The sequence below is a fragment of the Camelina sativa genome, chromosome 10, assembly GCF_030686135.1.
Source record: "Camelina sativa cultivar CO46 ecotype springtype chromosome 10, ASM3068613v1".
Classification (NCBI taxonomy): Eukaryota; Viridiplantae; Streptophyta; class Magnoliopsida; order Brassicales; family Brassicaceae; genus Camelina; species Camelina sativa.
The window spans coordinates 2,532,103-2,550,199 of record NC_141889.1 but is presented as its reverse complement, the minus strand read 5'-3'; the positions used below and the strand labels follow the sequence as shown (position 1 = coordinate 2,550,199).

The 18,097-nt window shown below is 34.4% G+C and overlaps 4 protein-coding genes and 1 pseudogene across 6 annotated transcripts; 4 read left to right on the top strand and 1 right to left on the bottom strand.

The window, feature by feature from the left end:
* The first annotated feature begins 2,015 nt into the window (after positions 1-2,015).
* On the top strand, positions 2,016-3,728 carry LOC104716684 (3-ketoacyl-CoA synthase 18). Its single transcript, XM_010434102.3, has one exon. The coding sequence runs from the start codon at positions 2,067-2,069 to the stop codon at positions 3,582-3,584; it is 1,518 nt and encodes a 505-aa protein (XP_010432404.2). The 5' UTR covers positions 2,016-2,066; the 3' UTR covers positions 3,585-3,728.
* Positions 3,729-6,111: 2,383 nt separating this feature from the next.
* On the top strand, positions 6,112-8,106 carry LOC104716683 (transcription factor bHLH63). The gene is made up of 7 exons (XM_010434101.3): positions 6,112-6,591; positions 6,690-6,944; positions 7,038-7,172; positions 7,279-7,350; positions 7,455-7,631; positions 7,723-7,793; positions 7,908-8,106. The coding sequence occupies exons 1-6, from the start codon at positions 6,286-6,288 to the stop codon at positions 7,786-7,788; spliced, it is 1,011 nt and encodes a 336-aa protein (XP_010432403.2). The 5' UTR covers positions 6,112-6,285; the 3' UTR covers positions 7,789-7,793; positions 7,908-8,106.
* A 259-nt stretch (positions 8,107-8,365) lies between these two features.
* Positions 8,366-10,118, top strand: LOC104716682 (putative pinoresinol-lariciresinol reductase 3). The gene is made up of 5 exons (XM_010434100.3): positions 8,366-8,749; positions 8,858-8,992; positions 9,148-9,385; positions 9,461-9,664; positions 9,752-10,118. Exons 1-5 carry the CDS (start codon positions 8,576-8,578, stop codon positions 9,916-9,918), a joined length of 918 nt encoding a protein of 305 aa, XP_010432402.1. The 5' UTR covers positions 8,366-8,575; the 3' UTR covers positions 9,919-10,118.
* A 243-nt stretch (positions 10,119-10,361) lies between these two features.
* On the top strand, positions 10,362-11,870 carry LOC104716680 (protein PHOTOPERIODIC CONTROL OF HYPOCOTYL 1-LIKE pseudogene; annotated as a pseudogene). Of its 2 annotated transcripts, none has more exons than XR_015568916.1 (2): positions 10,362-10,609; positions 10,923-11,870. The product of XR_015568916.1 is annotated as a protein PHOTOPERIODIC CONTROL OF HYPOCOTYL 1-LIKE pseudogene, transcript variant X2 (transcript). The 2 variants fall into 2 exon arrangements; XR_015568915.1 differs by having other exon boundaries at positions 10,452-10,609; positions 10,846-11,870.
* Positions 11,871-11,875: 5 nt separating this feature from the next.
* On the bottom strand, positions 11,876-13,136 carry LOC109124758 (small ribosomal subunit protein eS25x). Its single transcript, XM_010434099.3, has 4 exons — positions 12,893-13,136; positions 12,729-12,803; positions 12,421-12,555; positions 11,876-12,126 (listed from the first exon to the last, which is right to left on the bottom strand). Exons 1-4 carry the CDS (start codon positions 12,893-12,895, stop codon positions 12,013-12,015), a joined length of 327 nt encoding a protein of 108 aa, XP_010432401.1. The 5' UTR covers positions 12,896-13,136; the 3' UTR covers positions 11,876-12,012.
* Between the last annotated feature and the right edge of the window lie 4,961 nt (positions 13,137-18,097).

Below are 18,097 nucleotides of genomic sequence, written 5' to 3'. Positions count from 1 at the left end.
TAAGAGATCAATCACGAAAAGAGATGCTCCGATCAAATATCAAAGGGATAATAAAGTTGATGCAGAGATCATCTCTGTTCGTGGTTGTTTGAGATTAGGGAGAAGACTTGACCTGGAATCAATCTCGATCGAATGAAGATGTTGTCACGATTAACATGGGGATGGCGATCAGTCAATCACGAACAGAGTCTGATATGATTCCCCCTCCGATCTTGACAGAGATCACCAACGCAAAGCTTTGGATTTGGTTTCTCAAAGAAGAAGAAGAAGAGAGATTTGGAGAAACTTTGATGGTTTTACAAAGAAGAAGAGAGAATGAATGAATGATTTGGAGATTTTTTAACCTAATGACTAATAATAATGAGCCGAGTGTATGAATGTATTTAATATAAGCAACGGCTATTTTTTCTTCTTTTCTTTTAACTTTAAGCAAATTTAGAAAAGGAAATTGTGATTGTTTCCTTTTTTCCCCACGAGCTCTCAAGTTGAATCCTTTTCTTATTTGAGTTGCAACCAATAATAAAAAAAAAAGATAGAAAAACGGAAATTTATCACAAGAGTAACAAAAAGGAGATTCGAGATCCTTTAGAGTTTACTCAATTACATTCATATGTGCTAGTTGTGGGAGTGAGAGGAGTTTTCTCCTTCCGAAGTGATTTATGTATGGAGGAGTTTATCACCGTTAAGAGTTCCGAATTGAAAGAGACTATTTGATTGCTAAAATTGTATATTACTGTCTGAGAGAAAAAATATTCGATCCCCCACAAAGTCTCCCCCCCTTATATATTTATACAGACCAATTAATTACCCAATTAATGCGTAATTAATTTTACACGATTCTCGCGTCCTAATTAATTCACTTGAATGCTAGAATCTTTGACCGAGGTCGAACTGCGAGCTGACTAATATGACGCCTCTCCGCGCTCTCTTCTTCTCTCTGGGCCTGATGGGCCGACCAGCGCTACACCTTTGACCCGTTTAGCGTGCCCGGCCCAGGTCCTCTGCCTGTTATCCGAGATGACGAATCGTGGGTACAACACTAGTGTATGACCTTTTGCCTTTATAGGCACTAAAAAACTACCCAAAAAAAATATGAAGAAGAAAAAAAGGTTAAACAATCACTGGATCAGTGTGCTCATGGTGTTCCAGGTCCAAAGCATGTGTGTCACGAGATAAAAATAGAGAGAAACACAACTGATTATGATCACCAAGATCACGAATATATATAAAGGACTTATAAAAAATGAATTTGAAAGTGGTTAAACTAAGTGATTATATGTGTGATTGCTCTTAGCCCCTTAGGTGTGGTGAATCTTATTATAGAGATGACTTATTTTAAAGATAGTTGCAATTAAAAAAAAAAATCAGTGTCCGGATAGTTTGATGCAATTAATTAGTGTTCTATAGGGTCTGATTCTTAATATTTATGCAAATATTATAGTATTTCAAAGTATTTGGCCTTAACTAAACTTCCACCTGATTTATTTACTGATCTAGTTCGGGGACAGACTTTGCGAATAAAACTCGTTCCCGAGAAACATTCATCCCATAACTGCTATTTAGTCAGAGGCTAATCGACTATAGCCTTTCAGCCAATCAAATCTACGAACACGAATCCCCCTAAAACATCCTCAAGTATTTATTTAATACACATGTATCGTATTGAGCACCACTCATAAACTATTTTTTTTTTTGTTTTTAACAAAAAAAATTTATCATACTCTTTTGTAATAATAGATGCATCAACATATTGTAGGCAACGTTGAAGAACCAGTACATTCTTTTTTTTTTTGCTCCAAATTTTCAAAATTGGAAAATGAAACTTGGACGAAATAAATTTAACACTCTGTATATATTGGCAATATAATATTGCAGAGTGGACTATTTACCTTATTTTGGCAACTTTCAGTGGACTAGTAATTTATTTCAATGTGTATGCTTGCATGAGTGTGAATATACACATGTCTATATGCATGCTTGCAAATCGTAACGGACCACAAAAAAGGATCCATACAAATACCTCTTAACGGCTCCTCTCTATCATACTCTCCGACACAAACTGAGCAATGACGTCCGTTAACGCAAAGCTCCTTTACCATTACGTTCTAACCAACTTTTTCAACCTTTGCTTGTTTCCGTTAACGGCGTTACTTGCCGGAAAAGCCTCTAAGCTTACAGCAAACGATCTCTACCACTTCTATTCCCATCTCCAACACAACCTTATAACCGTAATTTTACTCTTTGCTTTCACCGCTTTCGGTTTGGTTCTCTACATTGTAACCCGGCCCAAACCGGTTTACCTCGTTGACTACTCGTGCTACCTTCCACCACCGCATCTCAAAGTTAGTGTTTCCAAGGCGATGGATATTTTCTACCAAATAAGAAAAGCTGATACCTCACGGAACGTGGCATGCGATGATCCATCCTCGCTTGATTTCCTGAGGAAGATTCAAGAACGTTCAGGTCTAGGTGATGAAACGTACAGTCCCCAGGGACTCATTAACGTGCCCCCACAAAAGACCTTTGCAGCTTCACGTGAAGAGACAGAGCAGGTAATCATCGGTGCGCTAGAAAAGCTATTCGAGAACACCAAAGTAAACCCTAGAGAGATTGGTATACTTGTGGTGAACTCAAGCATGTTTAATCCAACTCCTTCGCTATCTGCGATGGTCGTTAACACTTTCAAGCTCCGAAGCAACATCAAAAGCTTTAGTCTCGGAGGAATGGGTTGTAGTGCTGGTGTTATCGCCATTGATCTTGCAAAGGACTTGTTGCATGTTCATAAAAACACTTATGCACTTGTGGTGAGCACTGAGAACATCACTCAAGGCATTTATGCTGGCGAAAACAGATCCATGATGGTTAGCAATTGCTTGTTTCGTGTTGGTGGGGCAGCGATTTTGCTCTCCAACAAACTGGGAGATCGGAGACGGTCCAAGTACAAGCTATGTCATACTGTTCGAACGCATACCGGAGCTGATGACAAGTCTTTTCGATGTGTGCAACAAGGAGACGATGAGGGCGGTAAAATCGGAGTTTGTCTGTCAAAGGACATAACCGTTGTTGCGGGGACAGCGCTTAAGAAAAACATAGCAACGTTGGGTCCGTTGATTCTTCCTTTAAGCGAAAAGTTTCTGTTTTTAGTTACCTTCATCGCCAAGAAACTTTTGAAGGACAAGATCAAGCACTGTTACGTCCCGGATTTCAAGCTTGCTATCGACCATTTCTGTATTCATGCGGGAGGCAGAGCCGTGATCGATGTGCTTGAGAAGAGCTTAGGACTATCGCCAATCGATGTGGAGGCATCTAGATCAACGTTACATAGATTTGGGAATACTTCGTCTAGCTCAATTTGGTATGAATTGGCATACATAGAAGCAAAAGGAAGGATGAAGAAAGGGAATAGAGCTTGGCAGATTGCTTTAGGGTCAGGGTTTAAGTGTAACAGTGCGGTTTGGGTGGCTCTATGCAATGTCAAGGCTTCGGCGAATAGTCCTTGGGAAGATTGCATCGATAGATATCCGGTTCAAATTGATTCTGATTCATCAAAATCAGAGACTCATGTCAAAAACGGTCGGACCTAATTCATCTATCTGAGTGTTAACAATTTAGTGTTTTTTTCTTCTTTCCTTCTTTCTTTTAATTATTGGTTATGATTTGATAATGTTTAATGTGTTCTTTCTTTTTCGTTATAAATAAAGAAACACATGGGTGTTTCCATTCTTCTATTTAAGTTGTGGACCGTTTAATAACCTAACTTAGAATTCAATCATCTTTTTATTTTCCTTCTGTTTTTAAATCTTCCAACCAATCAACGTGTTTTCCATACTAACATAATTATTTAAAACGTGTTTAAAATTAAACATCTCTTTGGTGTTTCTAGAGGTTTTAGATTGTTTGCTCTGTTTGCCACCTGTTTTTTTTTCCCCGTCAGCTCTGTTTGCCACCTGTTACTGTTGGAAAAGTTACATTCCTGTATTTGAGATTTAGATATATAAATGCATATTTGAATTGTTTAGGTATCAAATAAAAAAAGAAGCAAGGAAGCCCATATAGTTCAATTGATAGTTGAATAATGAAAAATGATATGTGTCAGAGAGTTGGAGCAGTCCCCGATGAGCCTACATCAGAAAACAAAAAAAAATCATACTGCTAATATATTTTTTGGCTGAGGCTCACCTTATCTATTAATTATGACATTAGTTACATTGCACATGTAATTTTCAAAAAATGCGGGCTTTAGAGCCTGACCGTCTAGAGAAAGAAGTGGGTGGTTTAGAAGAGCTTCTTCTACAAATGTAACTAATGTCATTAGTTAATTGTGGCGGCGATCTATTAATTATGACATTAGTTACATTGCACATGTAATTCATACACATTGTCACAATTGATTTGTGCATTTCAACTTAAGCTTCCTTTGAAATTAGGTGTGTTTTTTTACTTTAACTTATGACGCTTTTTTTTTGCAACATGTATATTATGTTGATATTATTATAGCTAATACCCTAATAGCCTAATACTAATAACTATGACAGTAATTAAATTCTAAGATATATATTTGCATAGAAAATAGAAATATAAACATTTCTCCTTAGTAGTATAATTTTATAATATATATAGGAGAAGAGATGTAGGAATTGGGATCCCATCATGTAATCATGACCATCGGATATCTCCTCATTATTGTTCCATTCTCTGCATTGATGATTTCTAAGAACTTCCCCATACGCAATTTTGTATAGACATATGTATAGATATGTCACTGTCATATATAGTAACAACACTTACACACATATTTGTATGATAAATATGTAATATATAATATAATTATTACTCCAGATCAACACACCGAAACCGAATCAAGTGTCAAAATCTACATACATGTCGACACATCTATATATATGCATGTATTTATGAGCATATACATACAAGAGGATGGGGAACCCACAAATTAGGTGTGTGACACTTACTTTTATAAGTGTATGCATCAATGCATGTATATTGTATAGTATTAGTATGATGATAGGGAAATAGCCTTCATCTTTCTATAGACTTAGTCCAAATTCATCACATCAAAAAGCAACGACCATTTCATTTGTTTCTAACAACTTTACACCCTCCCCTTTTTCTTATCTTACTAACTCCATATATCTGCTTAAAAAGCTTAATAAAAAAATTGGACTAAGCCGGAAAAAAAGTTTGGATTTTTATCCTAGACTCGAGAAGAATTCATGTCCTCAGCCCTACTTCAATCACATAAAGGTTGTTCATATATAACTTAAAAATAAGAAAAAAGTAGGATAAATGAAAATATTTGAGAACCTAAACAATGCCATACTTTAATGATGGAGAGGTCCTTTTCTCAGAAAATATTTGCTCACCGAAATCGGTGAAAGTGATCTAAGACTAAAAACTAACTTGTGACTTGTGAGTAATTTATGTGATGGGGCTTCTGCATACAAAGGGCATGGCGATCACGTGGCATTCTCTCTCTCGCACCGTCTCAGTATCAGCCTATCACAATAGAGAGTAAGCCAATACAGCATGGCGATCAGACGCATGGATCGATCTGAATAACAAGATTCATAAAAGCGTCTTGTCAGGTCTTGTGTAATAAATTCATGTGAACAATGCATCATAGCCAAATCAAGACCGGAGTAGGTAAAGTGTATTTTTCTTACCCTTTTGAAGTGAAAATGTCTAGTGCACCAATCTAAAGTAATGGATTTCATTTTTTTTACTTAGCTTTCTAAGATAAAAGACTATACGATCGATGCAGTTGTTACGCATTATCATGTAAACTTTAGAAATAATTTCCTTTCATTGTGTTACAATAAAACAACAGCACACGTGACTTTCACGTGCTCCTTTACGAAAGAAAAGTTTAGTTGAAACCTAAAAGAAGACACACACACCAATTGGAATAGACATCCCCCTGAGCTTATCCTCCTTTCTTTAGTGAATCAAGATCCAATAAATATTATAATACATTGCATATATATTATGTCATTATTTTGTTCTGTGTGTTATTTTTTCAGTCATCCCAAAACGCAATTATCTCGAAACATATAAAGTTTCCAGATTTGTACTTGGGCCTACCTTATTTGATGCGATGAATTTGGACTAAGTGTACATAGCTGATGTTCTTTTTTTTTTTTTTTTTTTGCTATAAATAATCCTTTCCTCTTCTACCCTCACCTTACCTTTACTCTGTTTCCTATTTCTCACTCTATCTTTCTCTCACACTGCAAGTTTGTTTTCTGAATCCAAAGAAGAAAGAAGAAGATGAATGGAGCTATAGAAGCTGATCTTTTGCTCGACTATAATACGGACATGTCGGTCTTAGAGCGACAAAGGGCTCATCTCAAGTACCTCAATCCAGGCTTCGATTCTCCTCTCGCCGGCTTCTTCTCCGATTCTTCGATGATTAACGGCGGCGTGATTGACGGCTTTCTTGGGACGGACGGTTTGAATCTTCCGATGATTTACGGACAGACGACGGTGGAAGGTGATCCAAGACTCTCTATCTCGCCGGAAACGATGATTGGGACTGGAAATTTCAAGAAAAGGAAGTTTGATACAGAGACCAAGGTTCGTATATATGTGGCTCTGTTATTGAACTAAAAAAGAAATAGAAAACAGATCTTACTTTGAGGTTTCATTTATCCGTTTCTGTCTTTTATTTGCAGGATTGTGATGGGAAGAAGAAGAAGATGTTGATGATGAACAGAGAAGATGAAGTTGAAGAAGAAGATGAGAAGTCGAAACTAACAGAGCAAAACAATGGGAGCACAAAAAGCATCAAGAAGATGAAAAACAAAGCCAAGAAAGAAGAAAACAGTTACTCTAACGATTCATCAAAAGTGACGATACAGAAAACGGATTATATTCATGTTCGTGCACGACGAGGCCAAGCCACTGATAGTCACAGCATAGCAGAGCGAGTAAGAAAGACTCTCATTCTATTTAAGACAATAATGTTTTCTTTGTATAATTTGAGACTAATTGTTTTTAGTTATTTAATTGTGTTATTATAGGTTAGAAGAGAAAAGATAAGCGAGAGGATGAAGTTTTTACAAGATTTGGTTCCTGGTTGCGACAAGATCACAGGCAAAGCAGGGATGCTTGATGAAATCATTAACTATGTTCAGTCACTCCAGAGACAGATTGAGGTATAAATTTCACCTTCTGACAGTAAAAATTACATCTTAAAGATTAAAATATGTATTATCTTCTTAATTTGTTATACACTAATATATCTGATATTGTTTGAAACAGTTCTTATCGATGAAACTAGCAGTTGTGAATCCAAGGCCTGATTTCGATATGGATGACATTTTTGCCAAAGAGGTTAGTATTTTGATTTGTTTGTGTTTTATATGAAAAAAAAAAAGTAAACTTTAAAGGTTATAATTAGATAAGCTAAAGTAAGCCATGTGATTCATCATAACCAGGTTGCCTCAACTCCAATGACAGTAGTGCCATCTCCTGAAATGGTTAATTCCGGTTATTCTCATGAGATGGTTAATTCCGGTTATTCTAATGAGATGGTTAGTTCCGGTTATCTCCATTTCAATCCAATGCAGCAAGTGGATACCACCAGTTCTGATCCACTGTCGTCATGCTTCAACGTACGTCATATGTTGGTTACTCTCTTTCATTGTGATCTAGTATCATTTAATTTAAATCTTTTGTTAAAGAAGTTGTTTGATTATGTCACAGAATGGCCAAGCTCCTTCGATGTGGGACTCTCATGTGCAGAATCTTTATGGAAGTTTAGGAGTCTGATTAAGGTATAATCAATAGTGATATTTTTGCATATATTTTTTTGAGTTATTATGCTATAGGACAAGTTTAAATACCCTACCTATATTCAAAACTTACAGATACAAGATTTAACTGTGCAGGTTCTCTGGACAAGACAACTTATATGTTTCAAGTGGGAGGATTATTATTATTCATCGGAAGAGATATAGAGAGCAAGCTTATACTAGCTGTTATTACTAATTTCACTAGAATGACTTAAGATTTGCCGCTCATTATTTTTTATGTATCAAAAGAAAGAGTGTATACAGTATTTGTCTATAATCTCACTTGTCTTTCCAATGTGTGTTCTCGTCTGTCATCCATATGATTTTTTCTTTTTGATACAATGCCAAAAGGCCTCTATGGTCTATGCCTCTATGGGCTAAATCTGTAATAATTATGTTGATTTTTTTTAACAAAGCCAAAAAAAAAATGATCCAAATAATAAAATCTAGTGAACACTGACGAATAAGAAAAGAAAGTTTCTAGCAAACTAAATGAAAAAGATAATAATTAACAAAGCCTCTCGATTTTTCTGTTTCAATGAGTTTCAATGTCCATATAAATATGTTGTGGTTGAAAACCAAAAAAGTAAAAAAGAAAAAAAATCTATGTTTAATGCTTACCAAAACGATGTTGTGTCTGCTTACCAAGTACGAGAACTCTGAGTGAGATGATTATAAAACCTATGACCAACCAAACAAACCCGTTGCAAGCAACTCAAATACCCTAAATCCTCTATACCACGAGTTTGTACGGATAGTATTAAATGGAGGAGGAGAAGAAGAGCAGAGTTTTGATCATCGGAGCAACAGGACGATTAGGGAACTATTTGACCCGTTTCAGCATCCAATCGGGTCACCCGACTTTCGCCCTCTCCAGACACTCTACTCTCTTCGATAACCTGAAATCTCTCTCCGACGCCGGCGTTACTCTCCTCAAGGCCTCTCTCTCTCTCTCTCTCTCTCTTTGAAAATACTCTGTAATCTCAAAGTTTTGACCTTTTTTTTTTTGCTTCGTTTGATTTGGATTTCGTATTAAATGGGTTTAGGGTTCATTAGAGGATGAAAGAAGCTTAGAGGAAGCAGTGAGTAAAGTAGATGTGGTGATCTCTGCAATCCCATCAAAACATGTTCTTGATCAGAAACTCCTCATCAAAGTCATCAAACAAGCTGGTTCTATCAAGGTCTCTTCTTCGTATCTAAGCCATTGATCTTTGTATAAGCAATGAAACTGATTTTCTTAAATGTGCATTATTGGGCTGTTGAATGATGATGATAGAAGTAGAATAGATCTCTCTCTGACTAGAGCATTGGACATTGTGGTTACGTTTTTTTGCAGAGGTTTATTCCTGCTGAATATGGAGCAAATCCTGATAAAACACAAGTCTCAGATCTTGATCACGGTTTCTATTCTAAGAAATCTCAGATCAAGCGTATGATTGAATCAGAGGGTATTCCGTATACATACATTTGCTGCGGATTGTTCATGAGAATTCTACTTCCTTCGCTTGTGCAACCGGGTCTTCATTCTCCTCCAATCGATAAAGCCACAGTTTTTGGAGATGGAAACGTTAAAGGTTTGTCCTTTTTTACTCAAATATACATTCTTGTGAGGTCTGAAACTGAGTGTTTCTGTGTGTTTTTGTGTATAGCTGTATTCGTGAATGACGTTGATGTTGCGGCATTTACCATCAAAACGATAGATGATCCTCGAACACTGAATAAAACCTTGTACCTAAGACCACCCGAAAACATATGTTCCATGAATGATCTTGTTCATCTCTGGGAGGGCAAGATTGAGAAGAAGCTTGAGAAAACTTTTGTTACAGAGAATCAACTTCTCAAGAAGATCAAAGGTGCAACCATCAGCGCATCTACTACCAACATCTGCCTTCAATTTGCAGAAACTTTTCTAACTTCAGCTTTCTGTTTTTATGATGCAGAGACTCCGTATCCGGATAACATGGAGATGGTCTTCATATACTCTGTCTTTATCAAAGGGGATCATACATACTTCGATATCGAGTCGTCAGGTGGGGTGAATGGTACTGAGCTTTACCCTGATGTCAAATACATGACCGTGAGCGAGTTTCTTCATACTCTTCGCTAGGATTCTAACCAAATAGCAAAAAGGCAATCACATTTTGTCTCATAGTATTTCAGAGATCTCTTTACACTTCTGTAACATTTCTGTTTCTTGAGGAACCCATCTCTCTAGTATTATTTTTACCCAATTGATCTGTGCTTGGAAAGAGTGTAAGACAATTGCTTCTGAAATTTTGATGATGATTAAAAGAACCAAATTTATCAGTTACATGGTATCAAGATCATAAGTTCAAGCCTCCATGTCTTGGAATGTACAAATTACAGAAATAACTCGCAAAAAAATGTGCTTTGTCGACTATAGTAGTAAAGTTTGAGTTGAGGATCACAGATTTTTTAGATGTTGTTGAGAATGAACTTTAAGTTAACTTGCGATAGAAACAGCGCTAAAGGAAGCAACTATGGCACACAATGGAACACGTCAAAAACGTAACTAAAATAAATAATTTTATTAAAAGAATGTGATTCTCACTTTCTCAGAGCGTATCCAAAAATACGAGGTTTAAGAGAATGGAGTGAACTAGTGATCCCGACAAGACTTACCTTTATTTCTCAGCCTCTTCTTTTTTAATAAGGCCTCTCTCTTTACGTTTTCTTCCAACCTTAACACAGACAGACACATTTGCTTCAAGACAAAATCGAACCTCGTCTTCAAGTTTCCTTCTGTTCTTCCACGTATCCGGCCACTTACTTACTCTGTAACATCTCTTTCCATGTCCGCTTCACTTTCTAACATTCTTAATTTTTCGACGCACTCAGTTTTGTGATTACTCTTTTCTTGTTTGCCTCGATTTCTTTAACCAATTATAGTAGTGTGATAGAAATTGCTTTCTTTTCCTTTATTTTGTGAAACTTGATTGTAACAAGAGCTAGTAGTGTTAATGTTTGACAGGAGAGATTTAAATTGTGACTTATGAGATCCAATGCCTTTTAGGTACAAATGTCTGAACATGTTATGGGATTAAGCAAGATTAACACACAGATTTGTGTTCATGGTTATCAACCTGCCAGGTTAAGTCGTTGGACTCGTAGAAACAGAGATGGGAAGTGCTCCAAGGAGCATAACTTACGGGAAGATGGTGAAATGGTGAAAGAGTCAACAAGTTCCATGAAGCTAAAAGGAAAAATGTTGAGTGGAGTTCTTGATCTATTTCCTAATCCTGATTCAGCTGTTCCAAGTGTCGAACTCATACCTGACATGAACAATGAACCGCCAATTGTTGCCAACAGAGATGCCTCGATAGATGGGGATGAAGGCGAAACATGTCCAGCTACTCAAAGTATGAATGTGGAACATTTTCACAACAACAACACCAAGCTGCTCAGCGAGTGCAAGCGTATATGGTCTGACTCTGAAACCAACACTAGATCACAGGTCAAACGTCTGAAGACAAACACATCATATTATAGCGGAACTGAAACCGAGAGCATGATGGCTGTCGAAGAGGGGCCATCAGGGAAGAAGGTGAACTACTTCTTCCACAGAATAATCGAAAACAACAAACCCGGATCCAGAAGATATCAAATACCCTCAACATCACAAATCAAGATTCTTAATATGGGAGAAGACGTTAGCCCATGGATTCAGAGATGGTGTAAGACAAAAGCTGGAGAGACTCATGTACCAAGAGGAGGTCAAGAAGTCAACCCACATGGCACTGCACTAGAGAAGCAGTTTCCAAGTATTGCTGCAATGGCAATGATGAAGAAGGCTCTGAGCGGTTTAAACCCGACCGGCTGTAGAAAGACCAACTCCCTCTTCGTCTGGAATGCTGATGATTTAAGGTGAAAAAATGTATGTATTGCCAATATTGCTGGTGCCAGAACACAATACAAAACTATAATCTACCTACTTCAAATAAACTTGGATATGTGACTGCAAAATCTATAAGTAATACTGGTTGTAATCGTTTTTACCGTGTGAGATATAAGTAAATTTTCTAGAGCCTTGTTTCAAAACAATCTTTTTATCTCAAAATCTCTCATAAGATTAAAGTAGTATACTCCAATGTCTGCAAGTAAAGGTGCATTCTAGAAAGATAATGGTCTACAGAGACATTGGATAAAAGATAGATAAAACAGCAAAAACATTCTCCAGAAGCTAGCCGTAGGTTGCCCTAGTGTAGATCTGTTGGCTTGAGTGAGCAGAGACCATCCTGATCGTTCCCTTAGCCATCAAGTCTCTGATTGCCCTCCTAGCAAGCGATCCATTGATCTGTACCAATCTCACGAGATTATATCAAAACTAGTAAAAAGCAAGAAGTCATGTGTGTTCAAAGATTAAAAAAAAAAACGTTAAGGCACCTACATACATTATTGCTCAAGTATCATTAACAACACTCTTTACAATGCAATCTCCATTATAATCCAAAGCTATCAAGTAAGACCCTTAGATGTTATCTATCAAGAAGTACTAATAAAACACAGTTTACAACAATAGTGTCACCAGTGCCATATTCTATCAGACAAAAAAATTGCCAACTCTCAGAACTGAAGTAAAGGTGTTTACCCTCAAACGGTCAGAGAGGATAGAAGGAGTGATCAATTTGAACTTGGGAGCCTCAGAGAGAAGCTTGTCGTAGGTTGCTTGGTCGAACAGAACCATGTTGTTCACTTTCTCCTTTTGCTTTCCTTTGCTCCACTTCTGTTCATTCCCAAAGAAAAAAGTAATAATCAGTACTTAGTGAAAAAAACAGGGGAAAAGGGATCATAATGAGATAAACCCAGAGATCAAAAGGATCCAAATTTATGATTCAGATTTCAGAATAAGTAACTGCGAGACAAAAGATGGGATTTTTAGAAGGAAAAAAAGGTGACCTTCTTCTTTTGCTTGCCACCACCGGATTTGGCGGGTTTAGAGGAAGGAGGAGGAACTTTGTCTTTCTTGGGTGCCTAGAATCAGACAGAGAAGCCATTGTTAGTAAGATCATCAAAACAAAGAGAATTTGGATAGTGAAGAGAGTGAGAGAGCAGACACACACCATTGTTGGATCTGGACAAGAGAGGAGCGGCGCTACGATATGAACAACTTTTAAACAATGAATTGAGCAAATTAAACCCTAGACGAGTTGAGTCTCTCTTCTCTCACGGGGAAGTTACCCTATTTTAGATTTTATTAAATAAATTAGTAACCTCTCAAATTATATGTTTTCATTTATTCGGTATACTGGGAGATTATTCTCTTTCATTTCATATACAGTATTTTTCTTAGTCACAAATTTTTCTAAAATCTTGTTTTAACATTTAACTAGGTTTTCACCCGAAAATTGATACACGGCAGGAATAAATTATAAATTAATATATTTTGAATAATAATTTTTAATTTATTTAGTTTTCAAATTCCTAATTAATTAAATTTTATCTAATTAATTTATAATTTTGTTCAGAATTTTGTTTCTTCTTCTTATATTTTATATAGTTATAACCTAATTACATTAAATTTGTTATTAAATAGAATATAAAATTTTAAAATACATAGTTTTGTTTTCTATAATTAAACAAAGGTATATGCATATATGGTATGTTAGTGTATATTTTTATGTGTGTACATTTTTCTTTTTTGGAATATTAAGAATGTGTTGTAGTATGTGTAACTAGATTAAGACCCGTGCTAGAGAGCACGGGTTGAAATTCATTTTATTTATATTGTAATTTTTTTTATAAAATATAAGTTATGTAATTATTTTAAAAATCTTTTTGGATAAAATATTATACAATAAAATCAAATGCTAAATATGATGATTTGAAAAAGACACTTATTTTGTAAGTTTTATATTGTTAATGATTTCTAGATAAGTATGCGTACTATACACTAGTTAAATTTTGTATTTTTTTATATTTTAAAATGTTGTATTAGTTTATGTAATGTGAAGTTATTTCAAAAATGTATATTTTAACTCATGACTTGAATATCATTATAAGACATAATTTTGTAAATTTAGTTTTTAAAAAGCGAGTTTTTCTATTAAATAATTTAATATATTGTTATATATACTTTGCATTTTGAAATTCTTTCATATTATAGTGACATATTATTGACATTGCTATAGCAAACTAATTTAGGGTATTTATAGTTTCTAACTTTAATATCAAGTTTAAATATTTTAGAAATATTTCAAAATAAATTATGTAATGTTTTATTATATTATATAAAATTCAACAAAAAAGTATGAAATTGAATTTAAATATTCAAATTTTGACCAGTTACTCAATAAATTTTTTTAATTCAATAGATATTATTTTTAATAAAAAATATTAATAAAACTTGAATATTTATAAATTGAATCATTTCTATTTGTTTTTTAAAATTCAACTTATGTTATATCCGGAAATAAAAATATTTTTTAATTATAATAAATGATATGATAATTTCTTTGTTTCATAAAAATAGACTCATATATAAAAATGAGAGGTGAAGTATAATGATAATTAACAAATTAATATGTGAAGTTAGATATTAAATGATTTTATTTGATGAATAATTTAATAAAGGAAATTAATATGGTAAGTTAGATGATATCAAATAATTCTTTAGAATATTTTCTTTAAGATTTTGGAAACAATAAATGCATACTATACAAATAATATAAACTTAATCTATAATCTATTTGTAACCAACTTATTAAAATTATATAGTCTACAAAAAAATGTAGTGTACTTCCGTTTTATTATATAAGGGATATTGTTAATAGTTTTAGTGTTGGTTCTATAGTCCAAATCCGCCATGCTAAGCGGATCACGCAACATGTTCAAAGATTTTTAATCTGCAACTCATTATATGAAACCCGTGAAAGTAAAATATAGTATGTGAGGCTAAAAATCACTTTTTATCAAATCACTTTTTCAAATTTGTAAAGAACAATACATCTTCACTCACCTCTTTATAAAATAAGGAGATGAAATCCGTATACATTTACAATTATGTTTGTTACCTTTTAAAACACTTAGTTTCTACAAAAAAAAAATCAAATATAAGTAGAATTAATTTGTTTATTAAATTAATTATTTAATGACAATGACATGCTTGTAAATAAGTGTCAACTTCAAGATTTATTTTATAAATGTCTCAAAAAATGTATATAGATTATGTGATTTTGCAAATTATAAGGATATCTGCAAATTACTCATTTATTTGTGTTTTTCACTTTTTGCAACTCCGTTAGTTAGCTTCATACTTGGTAAAATTAAGGCTTAGTTATATTCCCAAATCAAAAAGTTAGGTTTTGCTGCAATCTACATCTTCTTGAGCTGTTCCTGCTGCCCTTGCGAGTACTTCTCAGACTCCACAGACTCTACTTAATCACCCTAGTATCTCATTCTCTACTCACACATACTCTTTTATTGGCATTATGGCTGCTTTGAAACATACACTGTCCACAGACACATGGGTGATTGATTATGGTGCAGTTCACCATGTGTCTCATGACAGAAATAGTTTTGTCGCTTTGGAGGTAAAAAATAAAGACGCTTTGTAAGCCGAAAATGAAGATTTTTAGAGGCCAAAAAATAAAGACGCTTTGGAGGCCAAAAATGAAGACGCTTTGGATGCTAAAAATGGAAACGCTTTGGAGGCCAAAAATGAAGACGCTTTGGAGGCAAAAAATGGAAACGCTTTGGAGGCCAAAAATAAAGACGCTTTGGAGGCAAAAAATGAAGACGCTTTGGAGGCCAAAAATGAAACCTTTTGGAGGCCACAAAATAAAGACGCTTTGGAGGTCAAAAATGGAGACGCTTTGGAGGCTAAAAATGGAGACGCTTTGGAAGCCAAAAATGGAGATGCTTTGGAGGCCAAAAATGGAGACGCTTTGGAGGTTAAAATTGATGACGCTTTGGAGGCAAAAAATGGAGACGCTTTGGAGGCCAATAATGGAGAAGTTTTGGAGGCCAATAATGGAGACGCTTTGGAGGCCAATAATAGAGACGCTTTGGAGGTTAAAATTGATAACGCTTTGGAGGCCAAAATTGGAGACGCTTTGGAGGCCAAAAATGGAAACGCTTTGGAGACCAAAAATGGAGTCGCTTTGGAGGCCAATAATGGAGACATTTTAGAGGCCAGTAATGGAGACATTAGGCCAATAATGGAGACGCTTTGGAGGCCAATAATGGAGACGCTTTGGAGGCCAATAATGGAGACGCTTTGGATTTCAAAAAGTCTTCATTTATAGTTATCGGTAGATATATTGGATAGATATATCATAATGATAATAGAATTATGATTTTTTGATAGAGATATTACTACAATGATGACATATTTAATAGGTTTATGTCGAGTAGCAGTTTTGTTTGACAGATTTATATAGTCATTATGGCAGACATATACACTAAAATAGATTTATATGACAGATATAATTTTACGTGATGGTAGATCTTTCTAGACGAGTAGATATAATTAAAAGCGATAGATTTATGAGTTAATGTAGTGGTAGACATATTTCTTACTGAAATAAAAAAGTTAGTTAGAGTTATATATATAGGCGTGAGAGTTAATGTGTTTGACAGATTTATATATAGATAGACCTGATAGAGTTATTTAATTTGTGATAGTTTTATACTATTGATGTTTTAGGTCAAAACAAAGCATTTTACGAAATATGATGTATTTTTACTTAATATTAGGTTTTATATGATTTTAATTGATAATAACATTGTTAGATAAGGTAGTGCAGTGTTTATAGGTCTTTTAAAAGTGTTTCAAATTTATGGTTCAAACCTTAGCTGTTGGCAATTTTTTTACTTTTTTTTTTAACTTAATTGAAATGGGTAATTCATAATTTGCTCATGTCACCCTTCTTCCCAAAAACCCTAGCGGCCGCTACACCTGCATTTTGTTCTTCAGATTTTTTTTTTCAAACTCTTTCACATTTCTTGTCCAAAAAAGTTTAAATACACCTTTCATTATGAGTTTTTAGCCAAAATTTAAGTAGTAGGAGCTTTTTTACGATTTTGACTAAGAAACGGTGGCTAACCTCCTCCTCCTCGCTGCGTTAACGACTGCCGTCGCCAAATTAGTTGCTAATCTTCGAATCATAAGAATATCACCTGATGTTGCAAAGAATCCAATGATGGTTTGTTGCAACAAATCATGTTTTTATTCATGTGTTATCCAAGACAGTTTGTATTATGCAAATTGGGGGACATGTGAACAATTAAAATGATTGGAAAATCTCCCAAAACCAGTTCAAACCTAAACATTAAAATTGACATTTTAATCGAATCTATCATCAGAAAAAATATAAATATTTACATGCATATTTGGTGTGATTCTTCTCTTTAATTTGCTCTTATAATATGAGCAAAATAATTTGTTCCTATTTTTGATTTTAATCCTGTTTTTTTTAACTAATGATAGGAAGTATATAACACAAAAACTAAAAGGATTATTTTTTAACTATAATGGCATGATTGTAATTAGTATGAGCTTTTTTACGATTTTTTAGCGATTTTGACTAAGACAGGTGGCTAACCTCCGCCTCCTTGCTGCGTTAACGGCTGTCGTCGCCAAATTAGTTGCTAACCTTCGAATCATAAGAATATCACCTGATGTTGCAAAGAATCTAATGATGGTTTGTTGCAACAAAACATGTTTTTATTCATGTGTTATCCAAGACAGTTTGTATTATGCAAATTGGGGGACATGTGAACAATTAAAATGATTGGAAAATCTCCCAAAACCAGTTCAAACCTAAACATTAAAATTGGTATTTTAATCAAATCTATCATCAGAAAAAATATAAATATATACATGCATATTTGGTGTGATTCTTCTCTTTAATTTGCTCTTATAATATAAGCAAAATAATTTGTTTATATTTTTGATTTTAATCCTGTTTTTTTTAATTAATGGTATGAAGTATATAACACAAAAACTAAAAAGATTATTTTTTAATTATAATAGCATGATTGTAAATAACAGTTTTAACCTCTTTTCCAAATTATATGTGTTGTTTGAAAGTGTTGTTTGAGTAAACAAACAATTTAGTGTTATTTGAGTACTTTTCTCATTTATATATAACCTTTTTCTTTTACGAGGGACCATATATATATATACGTATATGAGTTCCACCTTTTCACATATAAATTTGTATTCAAGAAATTTTTCATAAGCGCCAGAAGTCTGAAGGAAAAAAAAAGGAGAGAAGATTTTGGATACTACTACAAAGTCTACGAAACAAATGGATAATTTAAAG

Bases quoted from the DNA above. Each gene is read 5' to 3' on its own strand.
- LOC104716684 (XM_010434102.3), top strand. From the start codon at position 2,067: ATGACGTCCGTTAACGCAAAGCTCCTTTACCATTACGTTCTAACCAAC.
- LOC104716683 (XM_010434101.3), top strand. From the start codon at position 6,286: ATGAATGGAGCTATAGAAGCTGATCTTTTGCTCGACTATAATACGGAC. The intron at 6,945-7,037 runs GTAAGAAAGACT...GTGTTATTATAG, and splicing joins GTCACAGCATAGCAGAGCGA to GTTAGAAGAGAAAAGATAAG. The intron at 7,632-7,722 runs GTACGTCATATG...ATTATGTCACAG, and splicing joins CACTGTCGTCATGCTTCAAC to AATGGCCAAGCTCCTTCGAT.
- LOC104716682 (XM_010434100.3), top strand. From the start codon at position 8,576: ATGGAGGAGGAGAAGAAGAGCAGAGTTTTGATCATCGGAGCAACAGGA. The intron at 8,993-9,147 runs GTCTCTTCTTCG...GTTTTTTTGCAG, and splicing joins AACAAGCTGGTTCTATCAAG to AGGTTTATTCCTGCTGAATA. The intron at 9,386-9,460 runs GTTTGTCCTTTT...TTTTGTGTATAG, and splicing joins TGGAGATGGAAACGTTAAAG to CTGTATTCGTGAATGACGTT.
- LOC109124758 (XM_010434099.3), bottom strand. The intron at 12,556-12,728 runs GTCACCTTTTTT...GGGAATGAACAG, and splicing joins GTGGCAAGCAAAAGAAGAAG to AAGTGGAGCAAAGGAAAGCA. The intron at 12,127-12,420 runs GTAAACACCTTT...AGATTGGTACAG, and splicing joins TCCTCTCTGACCGTTTGAGG to ATCAATGGATCGCTTGCTAG.